This window comes from Mercenaria mercenaria, chromosome 1, assembly GCF_021730395.1.
Source record: "Mercenaria mercenaria strain notata chromosome 1, MADL_Memer_1, whole genome shotgun sequence".
Lineage (NCBI taxonomy): Eukaryota > Metazoa > Mollusca > Bivalvia > Venerida > Veneridae > Mercenaria > Mercenaria mercenaria.
In genome coordinates this window covers 32679410-32699497 of record NC_069361.1, presented here as the reverse complement: position 1 = coordinate 32699497, position 20088 = coordinate 32679410, and the positions used below count along the sequence as shown (strand labels likewise).

Genomic DNA, 20088 nt, shown 5'->3' with positions numbered 1-20088 from the left:
CAAACACGGAGCTTTAAACCAAAAAGAAAAAATGCTTGGCGAATATTTATTTGCTATTTAAATAATACTGCTCATACACTTTTAGTTTTTTTTCCTGAGTCACCATCGACACCGCCATCTGATAATAAGTTTTAGCCATAATCAAAGTGCCTGTTCATATGACTAGTGCTTTGAAGTATTACCTACGACCTATTCTGACATTATTTTCTTATTTAAATCACATATACTCGTATGTAGTACGGATTTGCGTAGATAATTACATTTTCCCAGGGAATAAATAAAAAAACGAATTTTCTGAATCATATGATAGATTTTCTCCTAGCAAATATCAAAGGGAAATAATATATTGGATATTTTCTATTTGGGTGTATTTCATTTTTCTTTTAACGGTGATCCAATGATTGCTTAACAATAATCCATTATACTGTTCGCTTAAAATGTAGAACATCCGGGACAGTCCAGTAATCTTCAAATATATGGCGTAATAGAATGCAAATATTTAAGCCCTGACTGGGACTCGAATCCAGAACTTCTCACACCTAAGGCTGACACTCTACCACTTCTCTAAAACAACGTAGTCTATAGCTAGACAGTGTATGTGCATGTGTTCGAAATACTCCGGATTATCGGTATATTGACTTTGTTAGCAAATTGCAATTTTCGTTTAAATTTAATTCTTCTGTCAAAACTGCCAAAATTTCTCTGACGTATTGTTTAGAGAATGAAATTACTAACTGGTAGTACCAGTGAACTATAATTTACACCGATTTATATTATTTTCCCTTTTAGTAGCAGGCAAACGGCGGAGACAGCGAGCTTCGTCCAAATTCCAGCAATGATTTTAGAAATTTCGAGAGGATTTCAACCGATAGGAGATTACAGTTGCAAGCTAAATACCGCTCTGCATTACACAAAGTCATTAGCATTTGCTGTCGATCGGTATTATGACATAGATCGACTGTCATCCATTCTTTCCATTATTTACATTTTACTAGTTATTAGTGCACGTATAAATCCAATAATATTTACAAAAATCAAAGTACTCAAAAAACTCTAAACCATGCCTCTATATTATATATCGGGGTAGGGTATGACCTGCTATAATGGTGTTCTCTTTCCGGTCTGATGCCAGTGAGCTTGACTGCGAGTTTTTGTGCAGATTAAAGACTTTGTTCTACGTATTCCAGTAATTGGCGTAAATCTACTTTCTCGAAATGCTTGAATGTAACTTATTATTTTCAAAGTTAGTTGCAATAACAATAACTTTTAATGATAAATAAAATAACCTTACGTGTCTTCCGACATAAAATGAAAAATAAAATTGTGTTTATCGGACATATCTGCAAATAAGTAATTAATCTGATTCATCTAATCATGTAAAAACAGCGAGTGAAAACTATTCAGGCACTTATGATTATTTCAAAATATCTGTTTGAATCCGGATTATGTTTTTAGTTGCGTGTCCCCCGCTAAAGTGAATGTTTTCCGAATATATACTACAGGTTAAATGTTTCTGAAACATTTGATCAGGATGTTTTTATTATTGCTTGTGGTTTTCAGGGTAATAAAATATTATCTCCTACCGATAAAACCTAGCAGTCATCTGTCTTTGAAAAATATTTCAAAAACGTATACAATATAATTGCTGTGATTACAACACATCACAAAAAAACCAATGAAGTGTTTTTGGTCACTGACTTGTAAATTTATTTAACAAAGTGTATAATAAAGGTACATCTATAATAGTATAAGCGATGTTACAGATTCTACGAATAGTTAAAACACAGAAATGCAATATCTTGAATATCTTTTCACGGTATGTACACACGAATCGTAGTCACATATTACAGTTACCCTATCATTTTTGAAACAAAGTATATGCGTTCATGTAAATGTATAGCAATATCTGTTCTCATCAATTTTTCAAACGCATTTGCTACTTTTTAATACGCTTTACAGCAACAGTAGTTAGGTCCACAGTGATTAGGTCCCCACGTACAACCGTCAGAACCATAACCATATGTCCCAAGATTCAATTTCCCAGAATCCGGTTGCTGGTGAGAAGGGTTGACCTTTAGCACTGGATGACTTTTCTTTATTTGGAATGCATCAAAACACGATACACTGAAAATACACATGCACCATAAATCTAACACGATTTCATAAACAAATACAAATGAATTGATTTTTACTCCCAATTAAATTGTTTAAGTATTTTTCTAACGATATTAAAGAATAAATATAAAGAGCAACGAATTGTGGTTTTAAGTTTCATTTAACAGAATATGCACGTTTATGGATGTTGCACATGAATAATTATTTCGTACATGTTTAACCTTTTATTACCTATAGCAGTATTTGAAGATTAGAGAGTTCACGAGTTCATTCAGAAAATATGTTGTACTAATGCAATTGAATGCTAGAATTAATCTCTTATTTTAATATTGCACCGTAATAGAAACTATAACATTGAAGAGAAGAGAGATTTTTCTCGCAAGTGAAAAGTTTCTGTTGAATATCAGTAACCTTGTAACGCATCCATTTTGCCTGTTTCGTGCATTGCCAATGGATTCGAGAATTTCTTTCTTTACGTTATTACACATCTCTTTGCACCTAGGGGCCTTCTCACAATCCCTCCTTATAGCAAACACCCATCCGGTCCCCTTCGAGGCACAATATGATTGTGCTACCTCATCATTATAGTTATAGCTTAAGCTATATGTCTCCACTGAATAGGATTGTCGTACCCTCACTGAAATAAATATATATAATTGAAACAGGCTACACTATAAAATGATCAAAAATATATATCTGTTTTTATTTGCAGCTCACGTGGCCACAGTATACCGAAGCGTTCGTTTATACATAAACCGTCGAGAATTTTTTCTTGCCGCTCACGTGACCAGCATGAAACGAAACATGACGAGCACATTTTATGATATTATTATCACGGCAAAAAAAAATCTGTTTAATATGGACATTATGCTTTACCTCTGAGATAATTTATAATTTATTATAAAACAAGAAATATTTAGATGTTAACATGTTAGAAAAATGTTGAATTCCCTATGTTCCATTTTCATCTATAGTTATGTTTGTAAACATCAAGTTATCGATGGGGCATAGTACACTCCTGTGTTGCGATTGTCTGCAAGTATTGACCTGGCACTCATGAATATTCCGTATGTTTCCGTAAAAAAAATTCGGTGTCCGAACCTAAACAACGATATAACTATTGAAAAACCAATAATGTACCACCATATTTCATGTGCAGATATAGTTTTGCAGACGAAGCGTTTTGCTACTAATCTAAGTGTTGTGTGTTCGAGTTCACTGTCTGACCAAAGTGGGGTTTTTCTGTTTGTTTTTTTCTATTTTATCTGGAAAATTAACAGACCAAAAAAATGTTCACTTATCATGATTATAATATCGATGATTATAAGCAACGTGCTTCACAGGATAAAGGTCGTTTAAATAACAATGGTTTACTTTTATTGGATTTATGTAAGCAAACTGGTTTGCGTATTATGAATGGGCGGGTTGGTGATGACAAGAGTATTGGTCGGTATACATTTATTGGCAATAGAGGGCCTAGCGTAGTGGATTATGTAATCAGCTCGCAAAATGTATTTAAATATGCTAGATTTTTCAGAGTAGATGAACCAAATATATTATCTGATACTTTTTTGGTCGATTTCACCTTTGCATTAAACGTTATATGTTGTGACAATCATAACGAAAAGGTGAATTATAAATATAAGTGGAATTGTGAAAATACTAATGAATATATAGAGTGTTTCTGCTACCGAGACGAGAAATAAACTTGATATATTTAAACAAAATATTCACGAGTTTGGTAAACAACACCGATATTGATTCTTGTGTAAATGAATTTGCCAATATTGTAGATGAAGTTGTCTCCCCTTTATTTAAATGTAGTTTAGACAGTAAACAGTCTAATATCTGCGTTGCCGCGGGGCAGAAATGGTACACAACAGAATGTGATGATAAATGCAGATTGTTTTATGCGGCCTTAAATCTATACAGGAATGATAAGTCAGAAACAAATAGGCAAAGCATGGTTGAAGCTCGGTCACAGTATAAATCCTGTATAAGGAAAGCTAGATATGAGTATGATAAAGATGAATCTTGTAAATTGATATAGGAAAGATATAAAAATGCAAAGTTATATTGGAAAATGTTAAAACATTGTGCAGGTGTCAAAGAAACAAATGTTTCACTTGATGTTTTTGAACAGTATTTTAAATCAATACGATCCTGATGACCATTTTTTTTTTCAATTCAAATGATGATGTTTTACATTTTATTAATAGATATGAACAAAATGTGTTTAATATTATGTTTGAATATTTAAACGTTCCAATTACGAGTGATAGTTTATTGCAAGCAATTAATCAATTAAGTTTAAGAAGTCTTGAGGCCCGGATTTATATCTTAATGAATTTTTCATACATGGTAAGGAAATTTTAACACCTGTATTGTTATCTTTGTTTAATAAAATTTTTGAAATGGGCTATTTCCCAGAAACCTGGTCTGAAGGTTTTGTTATTCCGTTACATAACAAAGGTAGTATAAATGATGAAAATAGAGTTTGAGATTTCAACCTTCGCCTTCCCCTTCAACGTCTCTTGCGAAGTTAACGTATGAAGTTGAAGTTCGATTAAAATTCCTTGAGATTTCAAACATTAGAATGAACCTTACTTCTTTTAATCCGTCCATTCAATTTATCCGTAATTATGATCGTTTTTTTCGTGCATTTTGATACCAATTGTCCGAAAGGGCAGGAATTTTACAAGAGGTTTTAAAAATGAAAAAAAAAAGAAAATTAAATAAAAAAAAACATTTCAATTAATATAATCATCGCATGGATATTAGAGCGATTACCAAAAAAAAAAAAATAAAAAATAAAAATAAAACAATGATAAAACAATGTGAACAATGTAAAAACTCGTTAGTGTTGCTCCAAACATATAGGTTTTATATAAAATTATGTCAGTATAGTCAGTATACAATGCACGATTGTAAGTCATACATGAGGGGAAATAGAAATGATTATTACATACATAAAATTATTTTCCATTGCGTTTCAATGAACCGCGATCGTGCAATATTTTTCAAAATCATGACGTTGAACGCTTTCATATCGGACTAGTCCCAATCCGTGACTCTAGTTACCTCCCCTGACGATCTGTCCATTGCGGATCTCGTTTCTTTAGATTTTTGTTGCTATTGTGTGTTTGTTTAATTTGTAATTTATGCAACAATTTGTTTACTTTTACACTTTGATTAATCTGACCTATTACATACTGGCACGTAGTAATTTATCAGACTGAAATGAAATGAAAGTTATAATTACGTCATGAGTTTGACTAATATAGGACGTGGAATATTTTCTTAACGCTGTAATGGAAAGAATCGCGTGACGTCCATGGCGTCCACGCGCACGTTGCGACAACAAGTTGACGTCATTTTCGCGGAAAATATTAATGCGCGTCAGTTTGATTTGTTTATTGCGTTTTCGGAGATTTTTTTCCGTATTTTTTCCTGTCTTTCGTGACAGAACGATAATTTAGATATAAATTAATCATTTGATAGTGGATATGTAATAAAAAGGTTATCAACTTTGTATGTGGATATATGCACTCGTTCTTTCGCGGACAATATTGCGCTCCTAAAGTCGCGCAATATTACCGCTGCAGAACTCGTGCATATATCCACATACAAAGTTAATAACCTATAATGATCATATCAACGTGATAATGACACTCTGTATGACTCTGTATAAGGCCAAACTCTCAAACAGCACAATATGATTTTAATATACTATTTTATAAGTAAAGCATCTGCGGATCCAGGAATTTTGGTTAGAGGGACACCAACATTAAAGAGGGGGTCACCCATTTCAGGGGGGGGGGGGGTGTGTGTGGGGGGAAATTAACCCACAATGTCCCTCTGCCAGGCTCTGGTTCCGTGCATTTAAAGAATGGAGTTATCCCATACGTGTAACAGGAAACGTCTCTCATCATGATATCATAGATATCATAGATCTGAAATTGTCTGATACTTCAGAAGAATTTTCAGTCTTACTAGTACCATTTTATGTTTATAATTAAAACGCAGTTGTCGTATTAAGCGTCCGACAAAAACAGATTGATTTTATTTGGATGTGAAAATAAAATGTTTCACCAAAGGATAATCCCGCGTAATTATTTATTTTTCAAGTAAAATGACTGTCATGCCATGTGCCTCCATCCAGATTTCTGTCTTTGATGCCGAGTATGTGGACAGAGTAGATGTAAAAAGAATGAAGTTTCGACTTTCGTGATATCACATCTTCGGACGTTCAAAACTTTACTTCATACGACAAAAAGGCCCATCTGGTAAAATCGATATCGCCTGGGGACACAAATATGCCGTAGAAGTTAAAGTTTAAACAAAATCTCAAAGTTTCTCAAAATCAGTTGATAACTTCATACTTCCAGGTTCAATTCAATGTCTTTAGTTAAAATCATTAGCCATATACAAAACTTCATTATTCTTATACCTATTGATAGTGTTTCGCATCAAATTTAGTCTAATTATATATATGGATAATCAAATAACTTAATAAGCAGAAATCCTGAAACTAAGCTTTTTATTTCGCATAGTAATAAAGAGAAGTCTTAGGCTAACGTGATATTACATGGAAAACTTTAGTAGCAACGTGTGATATAAATAAAATACACGCATATCGGTGACGTTTTACCCAATATATATATGAGAGACGTTGAAGGGGAAGGCGAAGTTTGAAATCTCAAACTCTCTAATAACTACAGAGGGATCACTTTACTAAGTACATTAGGTAAACTTTTCACACGGTCGTTAAATAATCGCTTAAAGGATTGAGCCGAGCACTATGTAGTATATATAGAGGCACAAGCAGGTTTTGGTTCTAAATTGGGCACGGTGGACAACATATTTGTGTTGCATGGTATTATCAACCATATGATTAACAGTGGTAATATTGTGCATTTATTGACTTTAGTAAAGCTTTTGATTACGTAAACAGAGATAATCTATGGTCAAAATTAATTCAACTTCGTATAAGGAGCAATATTTTGAATATTATTAGATCTATGTACTCAACAGTGAAATCAAGAGTCAAGTGTTGTAACGAGTTAAGCAATAATTTTGAATGCATATTGTAGGGGTGAGACAGGGTGAATGTTTATCTCCCTTCTTCTTTTCGATGTTTATAAATGATATAGAAGATATGTATGTTAAAAATGGTTTTGATGGCATTGATTTTAATATGTTCAAAATGTTTTTGATATTATATGCAGATGATATAGTCATATTTGCAAACAATAGCACAGAATTACAACCCAGCTTAGACCTATTATTAGATTATTGTAATAAATGGAAAATGGTAGCTAACACTGCCAAAACTAAAGTTATGATATTTAGAAAAGGTGGGCGTTTACCCGAAAACATCAATTTATACTTTAATGGTAACACTGTCGAAATTGTTAATAAATTTGTTTATGTTGATATTGTTTTCACCACAGGTGGCTCATTTTCAGAGGGACAAAATACAATTGCTGGACAAGCACTTAAAGCTATTTTTAAAATGGAGAAATATCTTTATACATTTACAGATATATCTGTTAGTCATAGGTTAGAATTATTCGAAACATTAATATTACCTATTCTAAATTACGGAAGTGAAGTTACTGTAGGGGTTTAATCCAAATAAATCTGTAGAACGGTTACATATGCAATTTTGCAACCGTTTGTTAGGTGTAATGAAAAAGGTGAACTAGGAAGAATGCCACTACAGAATATGAGATATTACAATATTATAAAATTTTGGATAAAGTTACTGACGTCCGATGAAAATAGATATATTAAAAAGGTGTATTTAATGTTGAAACAAGATATCATGGATCACCCAAACAGAAATACTGGTGTTCATTGTTAAAAGATTTATTGTGTACTCTTGGTTTTCATGAAGTATGGTTATTTCAGACCGTTGAAGACTCTACGATATTTTTGTATAATGTAAGACGAAGAATAAAAGATCAATTCTTACAATGTTTGTCTGGTAGGTTATATGAGTCCAGTAGAGCATTGTTTTATGGATATATTTCGAATCACAAATTTCAACCATATTTGAATATGTTAATGTTAAGAAATTTCGTATATATTTATCACGTTTACTTCTCATAGACTGTTCATTGAAACTGGTCGTTGGACCAGACCCGTAAACACCCCAGTAAACGGACGAAAATGTAACTTATGTAACAAATTAGAGGATGAATATCATTTTATTTTAAATGTGTTTTAATTTAATTTTTAATGTGTTTTGTACAATGACTTAAGAAAACAACTTATACAATATACCAGCCTATTATTTCAGGCGACCAAATATGCAAACATTTATTGAATTTATCATTACAGAAAATAAAAGTGTCATAAGAAACTTAAGCAGTTATGTAGAAAAAGCATTTGCCATTAGAACAATAGAACTTTACAGAGGCAACACCTTTTAGAAATCAACATATTACGTTCGTCTAAGATATTTAACTGATCTATAGTTTATAACAATATATAAAGATACATATAGACTCATTGAGTGTATGTATACGCAACATTACTACGTTTAGTATATACACATATATTTCGTTATGTTGTTTCAATACATAATTCTACGAATGAATATATAAAATATTTACATAGTAAAAAAACAACGTTCTGTATGTCTACTGCATTTATTTGTCTGAGGTTCGTTTATTGTAAAGAATACGGACGTCACACGTTGTTAGTATCGTTTTCGAGCAAGACGTGACTCTATGTCGTGCTAATAGACTCATTTAGTGTACGTATACGCAATAGTACTACGCTTAGTAGATACACATTTACGTTGTTCCAGTTCAAAATTCAATAAATGGACATATTAAATATTTACATAGAAAATTTATTGTTCCGTACATTTAATGTATTTATTTGTCTGATATTCGTCTATTGACGACACAAAAAAAAAAAAAAAATCCAGATGTCATACCTTGTTAGTTTTGATTTCGAGCAAGTTGTGAGTCGATCTGGAATTATGGAATCTTAAGAAATGACAGAAATATTTGTGAAAACATTTCACTGGAAAAAATTCGTTTTGTACGTGTGATTCAAATTATGTGCATTGGTATTTGCATGTATATTCATAATGTTTTACTGGATAGAATGTTGTTGGCAGATAAGTTTGTAAAATATAAATATTATTATGAGAAATTTACATATGTCATTAGGATATATACTTCTTTATACATGTCGCCATATTTATATGTATTATTGTATTGCCCCATGGGCCTCAGACCTTCTGGGTGGAAATAAATAAAACAAAAACAAAAAACAAGAGGGTCAGTGACCCTAAAGCACTCACCTGTGTACAAGGCTTAAAGTGTGTTTGTATAAGTACAGAGTTAGGTTTCTTCTATGTTAGCCTATATTATATACATGTCACACACATTTTGAGCCTAGGGCAATACTTTGAATAATTACGATAGACATTACAAATCTGATATCACACGCCAAATATCAAGGCTCTAGCTGTTATTGATTCAGAGAAAGAGATTTTCAACGTTTCTTATATATAAGCCAATAGTAAGTACATGTCAGACACGGTCATGGCCATTTTTTTTTATCTTAGGGCAATAATTTGAACAATTATGGTACTGAGTCAAAAGTCAAACCCTTATATCACATAACAAATATAAAAGCTCTGGAGAAAAGGATTTTTTAAAGTCTGATAGCTGAAAACCTATTTTTAACCAAACAGACCCTTATGTTCAATGAACCGAAACCAACAACTTTGAAAGTGGGCTACCTAGAGACCATTTGTATAAATTTTATCGAAATACGTTTAGTAGTTTTGGAGGAGATGTTGTTTAAAGAAATTGTTGATGAAAAGTGACCACGCCCTCTTGCAGCCATGTTCTTTGTGGACAATTTGTGTGAAATCAGGCTAACAGTTTTATACATTCAAGAAGTTTCTACTATATACATAAAGGGGAAAGTGACGAATCGGAATAATTTGAACAATCTTGGTAGAGGGTCGCACAAGAACCATTTGTGTAAAATTATTTTAAAATCAGGCAAGCAGATTCACACAAGAAGAATTTTAAATTCTCCATTTTATACATATAAGGAAAAGTGACCACGTCCTCTGGCGGCCATGTTTTATAACGAATCAGAATAATTTGGTAGAGGGTCATGCAAGAACCATTTGTGTAAAATAATTCATAAATTGGGCCAGCAGTTTTTTAAAGTTTCCACTATATACATATAGGGAAAAATAACCACGCCCTTTGGCGGCAATGTTTTTTGACGGATCAAAAAATTTGAACAATATTGATAGAGGGTGACCAAGGACCATTTGTGTGAAATTATTTCAAAATCAGACCAAAGGTTTAGGAGGAGATGTCGTTTGAAGATTGTTTTCTATTTTAAGCTCTGGTGGCCCCTATGTGCAATCAATCGGAACCGTTTGAACAAATTTGGTAGATGACCATCCAAGGAACATCCATGCAAAGTTTCATCAAAATCCATTCAGTGGTTATGGAAGAGATGTCTTTTAAACACAATTGTTGACGACGGACGCACGCACGCACGACGGACGCCGGACACAGCGTGATCACAATAGCTCACCGTGAGCATTGCTCAGGTGAGCTAAAAATAGGGATAGGAATGGTAACTTCTACACATATGAGAATCTGTTAGACATGTATGATTTTCAAACCAATTTCCTTCAATATCAGAATATATTAAATTCACTGAGAGCCGAGCTGGACAGACTGCATTTTAAACACTTAGCAATTAAAGATACTAACACAATCCAGCCATTATTGTTAAGGCTAAGAAATAGTAGCGGAAAGAGTTTCTTAAAATATATGACACAATATTAAAAAATGAAACAGCACCAACGTCCAAAAGAAATGGATTGCAGACCTGAACTTGAATAATAATTTTGACTGGAAAATATTTATAAACTGCCATTTAAAATAACTAAGAATTCTAAAATCCAGTGGACTCAATTCAGAATCAACCATAGATTCTTGGGAACAAATTATTTATTACTGACTTCACGGTTGATTGATTTTTAAAAATTTATCACGTGAAGGTCTTCAGGTGTAATTTTAGTATGAAGAAACAAATCAAATTTGAAAAATCAATTTTTTATTTCAAAATATACCAGTTATGCATCTGTATATATCTCAATATTTTATATTTGTTTGATCATTTCTTTTCATTATTTTAGGGTCTTGTTTGCCTTCTTTGATCCATTTGGAAAGTGATTTCTAGCTGAAGTCCTCACACTGAAGGTTCGCCTAAATATTTAGCTTATAGGGAAAAGCAATGTTTTATTATTTCTTTTTTATATCCTAATCACTTCGCATCATCAATATTAAACTCCATTGACCAGGTCTTTTTCCAAAGTTCTAATTTATGGAGGTCCTGCTGGAGAGTCTCACAATCATGCATGATTTTTATAGTAAAATAAGCTACTGCATCATCAGTAAAGAGTCTTACGCTGCTTTTAAGTAAGTCTGGCAGGTCACTGGTATGTTAGGAAAAGGCAAGGCCTTAGGACATACCCTTGGGGTAGCCTTGACACCACAGGTAGTATATCTGATTGGTGGCCTTTTGTGTTCGTTTTTTAAGAAAAGATTGAATCCACATGGATGTTTTTCTGTCTATATCTAAGTAAAATAGCTTGTAGACCAATAGATTGTGATCGACTTTGTCAAACGCTTTGCTAAAATGCATTACTGTTAGGTCTTCATTTTGTCAAAAAAAATTGACTAAAATTAATTAACAGAGATTTGAGAAGGAATTAAGCAATTTTTATTATCTAGATGATTCATAATATTTGATACTAAAACATGCTCCATCAGTTGGAAGCAATGCAAGTAAGAGAATAAGTCTGTGATTGCTAGCTTTGCTTCGTGGGCCCTTTTTGTATACAGGGACAACGATAGCCGTCCTCCAATTTTGTGGAACACTGCCAGTACTAAGTGAAGACATGTGAATTTTAGTCCCATTTTATAGAGAAACCGTATTTAAGCTGTGGGCGGACCTCACGGTGTGGTAAGCTGTTACTTTTACTTTCCTGTTGTTATTTTTTTTTTTTTGACATTCCTTCTGATGAATCTAAGTGAATTACACGTATTTTGATGTGGTGATATCAATACGTTTCGACCAACTGATATCTTTATCAATGCGAGGTCGACATTGTGTTATCTAACATGTTAAAAATAGGGTAAGTGCGAGGTCGACATGCCCTTTCGAGTAATCCTCAATACCTCACACTTATCCGGATTGAACTCCATACATAAGATACAAATATACTGTAATGATATATGGATTGTGAATATGGCTTTACCGCAGGAATGCTGGAGGTTTCTTTCTGAACCATTTTTTTTTATTTCTAATCCATTTCAAGTATAAATACAAAACGCGCGAACCGGATAGAGAAACGCCATTGTGACGTCACGCGAATAAAAATAGCAAACACAAAATGGCGACAAATTGTGTTTGTTTTGAAAAATAAATTTGTATTTTTGACAATCGCATATACCTAGATCTTTCAATAGTATGTATGCTCTTCTTGTAAATGGTTTAAGATAGTCATTGATTTCGCACTGTTTCCAAGAAGTATACTGAGGTCTACTTTTTTCTGTCCTGATTATTTGCAACTTTCGTTACTGTATCGAGTAAGCCTATTTTAGTTCCATCTTTCCATGCGACCAGTACATTTGAGGGGAGACATATGATCCCAATACCAAAGTCTGTTATAATAAAAGTATGTGCTAGGCGCACATTAAGTGAATATCAGTGTCATAGTTCTCAAAGGTATTAGAAGAGGCGAACTCGATGCACCTCATATCACTACAATTTGCCGATCTTTGAATTATGACAACCTTTGCTTGTAATTTCGATCATTTTGGAATAAATGTTCTACCACCTTCCCTCGAAATTGCCATATCAGTAGATTTATAACTGCTGGAGTGGATGGTCTAGTCAAAAGACATAAATAAAAGTTACACTTCCTTTCTTTGAAAATGTAAGATTTGAAAACATTACATTGTGTCAGCTATAAAAGCTAATTGGCAAATAAATATACTCCAGGTTGCACCATACAAGAAAACGAGAGTGTATACCCTTGAACTACCTAGTAATGATTTCGCTTTAAGACTTAAATAAAGTAAGCGACTTAAACAAAGTAATCATTAAAGCTTATAAAAAATAAAAATATCCGCTACATGTTTATCTCCTACCTTCCGCTTGTTATCTGAGGCATATTTGTATGGACGTGAAAAGAATAACTCCTAAACTGTAATTGGCGTTGTAAATACTTTAATATGTCTGTTGAATTTTCTTCAATAGCTGGTACAAAAATACCGTGCCCGAAGACAACATTGGTCAAATTTAGCGGGCTTGCTAATTTACATCCCAACAATAATACAAAGGAAGTTAAGAAGAGAACGAAAAATCACTGTTTGTTAAACCTACAATGTGATTGGTGTAACGTTTGTTTTTCTATTTACAAGAAAGATTTAAAATAGACAGATATACTAACAATAACATTTGTATTTGTTTGAAATCTTAACAATCTATAACAACACCTTTGGTCTACTATTTAACAGATTATGTATCATGCGACAACATAGACAAACACAATAATGACATTCCATCTGAAAATAGATTACAAGTATATACCATTTCGTCATGTTAATGTGGAAAAGAGATTTTTATTGGGTTTCAGATCACATGAACACAATTATAGATCATATAACGACTTTCCAGCTTTAAAAGTTGGAGGAAGACCCCCGGTTGCCCCTTCGTGCATTATTACATAACTAGCGGTCACCTGGGTAGAACCACCGACCTTCTTCAAGTCAGCTGAATGGCTTATCACAGGGCATCAAAGTTTTGCCGGACTTCTTTTTTTTCAGTACGTGCCCGCCGGGCTACCTTGAAACACTATAAAGAGTAGCCCGGAGATCAATACTTGAGTCTTCATGAAGGCAACATGAAGCATAATTTTGACAGTTGACAATAATCCCCTTGTGTATCAAGTGATACCAACCGGAGGCAATAATTATCCTACAACCTAGGCCTACTGGCACAAACTTCAAACAATTAATCGTTAACCCAGAGGCAATGCTTACAAAAACATGTTGCACGCGAGATTTTAGACTGATCCAATAGTACCAAAGTCACTGATCCGTATTGTTAAAAGTATGCAAACCAGACTTGAAAATTATGTCATTTTACCGCCATCTGCCAAAATGTACTTTCGTTTTCGCTGACCTCAATATTTATCGAATTTTGAAAGGAAATACATTTGATCAGAGGCATATGATTGTAAGGCAGTCGAGTTTATGCTTTTAAATTTGAATACTTGCACAGCGTGCAAAAGTCGAACATTATTTAGCAAAACTCGGCAAATTCATACAAGAAACTACAGTCAAACCTGTATATAAGACCATCTCTGAACGAACAGAGACCACCTGACTGTTAAGATCACACGTTTTGTTTCCTATTTTAATATTTACAGTGTATTTTAACCTGTGAATAAAGACCACCTCCCAATAAAGACCACATTTGGCCCTCCCAAGAGTTGTCTTTATAGACAGGTTTGACTGTATACAGTATTTCGGACAAACATTAATTCGGATAGGTGAATACACAGTGCCAAGAAAGACAGAGACGTTGTTTACTAGGTTTTAGTCATTTCGTCAAACTAAGATTTAAAAGATGTTAAGATTCAGACAAAATTAAGATTCTGACAGATTTATACATCTTCTTTAAATTTTCGTATCAGATAAATTGCAATTGTACCGTAACAGATTTGCAAGTTTAAAAAGATTGACTGACAATTCCTTTAATGATATTGTCTTTTTGAAATAACTAAGGGAGGAGATTTCCAAGTTTAACTAGTTTTATCTTCTTAAACCAGAGGAAATGAATTCTGAAGAAAATAAATGAGTAATGATAATTGCTGTTTTACATAAGAAAATGAATCACAACATATGTGATACATATTCAATACTCTGAATTAGTGTCACAGTGAACCAAGTATACTGGGCCTTTCTTAAAGAACTAGTACCATGACCCAACTTTCTCAGTTCATCTGAGCAAATAGAGCTTGCCTTTAGTCCGTCTGTCGTCCGTCAACAATTGTAATGTTGATATTTATTTATTAATTCAACAAAGTTATTATCTATCTAAATGTAAACTATGATATTATATATCTGGCACGTTAAATCATTCTCAATAATCTCTTAAAATCAGCTTGAAATGTGCAGAACTATTTATTCTTGCCTACCTAGCGGGGAAAGTATACATTTGTCCGAGCACGCGTCGGGGATAGATATTCCTGTCTTTCTCTAGGGAAAAGCCTTGTCTGAAATAGCGTGCACTAAGGTGACGTCACATAGTGCTGGTACTATTGTGACGTCACAAACTATATCAATAATGTCAGGAAATACCAAAATCTTTTTGTCTCCACGATCTATTTTGAACGTGATAGGCAAGAAAAATGATCTAACATGTCTGCCTGTGTAAGACAGCTGTTTTCCCAACTCTCGGGACAGCTTGGATAAAAAACCTCGCTAACGCTCGGTTTTCCATTCCACACTGTCCCTCGGGTAGGGAAAACCCGTCTTACACAGGCAGGCATGTAAGATCCTTATATACTTTTGTCCGAGCACGCGCCGGGGAAAGATATTTTCCTGTCTTTCCTTAGGGAAAAACCTTGTCTAAAATAACGTTCACTAAGGTGTTGTCACATAGTACTGGCACTATTGTTACGTCACAAACTATATCAATAATGTCAGGAAATACCAAAATCTATTTGTTTCCACGATCTATTTTGAACGTGATAGGCAAGAAAAATGATCTAACATGTCTGCCTGTGTAAGACAGCTGTTTTCCCAACCCTTGGGACAGCTTGGATAAAAAAACTCGCTAACGCTCGGTTTTCCATTCCACACTGTCACTCGGGTAGGGAAAACCCCGTCTTACACAGGCGGCATGTAAGATCCTTATAATCTTGATCTTGAATCTTTAATGCAGTACACGAAATATAACTTTGTAACTAATTTCAAAGGACAGTTTATACAGAATAATTGTTTTCTTTAAAAAAAAAATACAATTTCATCAAAACGCTATTATATTTTATTATGCACCCCTGCGATGGCCTCATACTACGCACCAGAAGAGACATTTTTGAGAATAGATGCAGAAGTCATTCTGCAACATTTGTTGTATTATATAGGTGTATTATATATACCTCAATTCACGCCGCCCGGGGTGTTATCATAGAATCATAGACATAAATCATATGATTCTAACGTGTATTTACCCATCACTTTCCGCCCCTTGATTCGTACAGCTCATATCAGTCCATTATAATAATATTCTAGTTCAAATAAGTATACGGACTATTCTAAAAAGAAGGACTGAATTATTGTTTATGAAAAAAAAATCCCTTTTTTAATATACTGCTTTGATGCACCCCTACCCCCGAAATGCTACGTTCCTGAATATTTAAATATTTTATGCCAGTAAATGCAGGATTCATTCCTAGACGATTTTATGCGTGGTATTGGTATATGTCTAAAACTAACAACGCCTGTATGATTATAACGGCCACACGCTAAACCGCATATTTCTCAATCAAAAAGCGCCAATTATTATCCGCCCTGCTTTCTTAAAAATACGTATCAGCTCATCATAAAGCATTTCGTTTTAATGCAGTACACAAAATATTTTTGTTATTCATTTAAAAGGATGCTATGTTGCAAACTACATAAATACTCGAACAGTTTATTCAGAATAATTGTTTTCTTTAATAAATGTTATTATATTTTAGTATGCACGCCTGAGGTTATAATGCTACGCAACTCAATAGCGATTTTTGAGAATACGAGATCTGAAGCATTCTGAATCATTTGATGCATTATGTAGGTATATCATATGTACCTAAAATCACGCCACCCGCTGTATAACAAATCCATAACCTTAAATCGTGTAATTCTGTGTGTTTACTATCACACACTGGATTCTTAATGTTCTTATCAGTCCATCATATTGATCTTCTATTTGAATGAAATATAAAGAAACATTTTAAAACTATTTTAAAAAGAAAGACTGAATCATTTTTTTATGAAAAAAATCCCATTTTTTCAAAATGCGTGGCTTTGATGCACAACCCTGAGGTGCTTCGCACATGAATACCAAATCATTTTATACCCGTAGATGCAAAATTTATTCCTCAATAATTCTATGTATCATATTGGTTTAAGACCACCCGTGTGATTATCACGGCTATAACATAAACCGTGTGATTCTTACGCCGTCGCGTAATTATCACACGCGTGCTAATATTATCACGCGCTTGATAATCACGCGACACCTGTAATGAATAGGGGGCAACAGACAGTAGATTTGAAAATTCCACAGATCTGCGCAGATGCCAGTGCGAAAAAAGTCATAAAAATCCAATTTTGAGAAAATCAAGGCAAGTGTTGAGCGCATGTATTGCATATATACTTCTATTCATTATGTGACATTTTCAGCCGGCCGATTCTGTTGTTTCTATGATAAAAACGAGTAAAACTCAGGTTTCCGAACACTAAATTTTGAGGCAAAAATGGCCCAAAATGCACACCTTGCACGACCTGTACCGTATTATCTGCAAATGACTGACCTAAAACACATGTATATCTTTAAAGCATGTAAACAGACGAAAATAATGGTGGGAAGAAAAATGTCTCATAACTGTTTACTTTTTCCGCAAATCTGAGCTGAATCCGGATGGATGGATGACCGTTTTCATTTCGTCTGACTTCCGTTACCTCAGGTAAGATTTTAGACCCGGCCGTCTACACGGAGCTAGGAAAATCGATTCAAACACATATTTATTTTACACAATAATTACTCGTACGCAGGAATCCTTAGTCTATATATATCATAAATAACCAGTTGAATATATATGCCTTTAAAGGACATCTATCTATTTTAGTTAAAAAAACGTACCGGGCAAAATACGTAACTGGCCCCTGCCACTATAATCAAGAATCTTGCCCGAGATCTAAAGGATTAGGGGGACTTGCATATCTTCACTATTGGCCCACAAGTCGTTCAGTTAGCGTCTACTACATAACAATTGATTGACTTACCGCACCAGTAAACATGTGCTGATAACAGATCTGTAATATTACACAAACTCTGGGCCAGTGAGTCATAAGATTCAGTTTTATATAATTTCATCAAGTTTTACAAATAAATATTGTTACAGTAGAACAACGCTCATCTTGACTTTTCTTTTTGGCTTGGAGCTACGGCTCGAAACCATTATATCGTTTCCAAATGTTGTTTAGAGTAATAGAAGAAGCCGAGAAACAAAATGCAAACAAGAAGGCAAATGTTAGGATTCCCTCGATTGGTCAACGCTACATGTTATGGTCAATTTTATGAGGACATTCCTATTCTGCGGCCATTAGGCCAAATTGCGACCAAGTATCATTGTACTGTGTTTATTTCATCCACAATGCTATTAACATTTAAGAATTGAACTGAAAATGATTCAGCATCGTTTTACTCGCCGTTATAATGTAGCAACATGACGTCTATGACAGAACGCGCGGATGGTCTGGTTACCCAGTCATTATGATTGTTGCGCCTTATGCGCAATGTGCCGTTGGCGGTCGTAATAGTCAATTCGTTTTCTGTTAACATTTATAGTATGATATATTATAAAAGGTGTAATAACTGCGTTGTTTTGATGCCGATTTAAGAAAACATGAGCTTGTACACTACAGTTCTTTAAAGCGCTGCGAAAACTGCATTGTTTAAACATACAATATTTAAACACAGCAACAAACTTTTTATTTATTTTTGTTGGGTTTAACATTGCACCAACACAATTATATGTCATATGGCGACTTTCCAGCTTTGATGTTGGAGGAATACCTCAGGTGACCCTCCATGCATTATTTCATCACGAGCGGGCACCTGGGTAGAACCACCGAACTTCCGTAAGCTAGCTGGATGGCTTCCTCACATGAAGAATTACTTCATAACTTCAAAACTAGCCAAAATTATGGCGTCTTAGATTTGTATAATTATAAAATATAGTACCTCTGCTACGTATGTACCAAATCTGAAAGTGTTACCATGCAATATTTTTGGGCTATGATCATATGTTAAAGTAAGGGTTATGATGCGCGGCCGACGTAAAGGAACGTCTTCAAAATGTCCACTTTGTTTACAAAATATTTCATTATAAACACAACTGTTTTTAACTCTGTTGAAAATATACTGAACAACTTCTGTGATTACGGTATGAAGAATACGAATATTCATTTTCAAAAAGATATCGCTATTAAAATGTAAACTTAAGCATTTTGATATTGGATTTCTTTTGTCACCCATTTCACTGGAAATCATTAACTATATAACAAATACATTAATATAAAATGCACAGAAACCCTTCACTCCAAAAATATGTTATGCCAGTTTTGTTCAAACACAACGTAACTTACGTGAAATCAAAACTGAAAAGAAAATAAATCCTGCTGAAATATTTTGCCTCCTCATCTCTAGAGTGTAGTCGTCTAATGTTTTACATTTATATTACAATCAAAACAATTTGTGGCGCTTTACTATCCGTAGTTGTCGAATGAAATCGCGCGGATGTTTGATAAAAGTTTATCTTGGTTTCCCTTCTGATAACAGTGTTATTTATAGTTCAAACATCTTTTTTAACCAATGATAAGCGAAGGAATTTCAAAAAAGTAACCAACTTATTTTCATATTATTTCATAATCACGTAATCAGGAAGTGGTTCAAAATTAATGGGAATTCATAGATACGCCTACTTTGAATCAACAACATTCAAGGAGGCGGAACAACTGCCAAATACAGGGACTGCTAATAAATATTAAATCACCTTTTAATAAACATGTACCCTCTCGACCATGGGTGAAGTTTAGACCAGCCAATGAAATCCAATAGTCTGAAGAA

The 20088-nt window shown here is 33.9% G+C and overlaps 1 protein-coding gene across 1 annotated transcript; it reads right to left on the bottom strand.

The window, feature by feature from the left end:
* Positions 1-1681: 1681 nt before the first annotated feature.
* LOC123541956 (uncharacterized) lies at positions 1682-19763 on the bottom strand. The gene is made up of 3 exons (XM_045327584.2): positions 19608-19763; positions 2527-2752; positions 1682-2124 (listed from the first exon to the last, which is right to left on the bottom strand). Exons 1-3 carry the CDS (start codon positions 19660-19662, stop codon positions 1944-1946), a joined length of 462 nt encoding a protein of 153 aa, XP_045183519.2. The 5' UTR covers positions 19663-19763; the 3' UTR covers positions 1682-1943.
* Between the last annotated feature and the right edge of the window lie 325 nt (positions 19764-20088).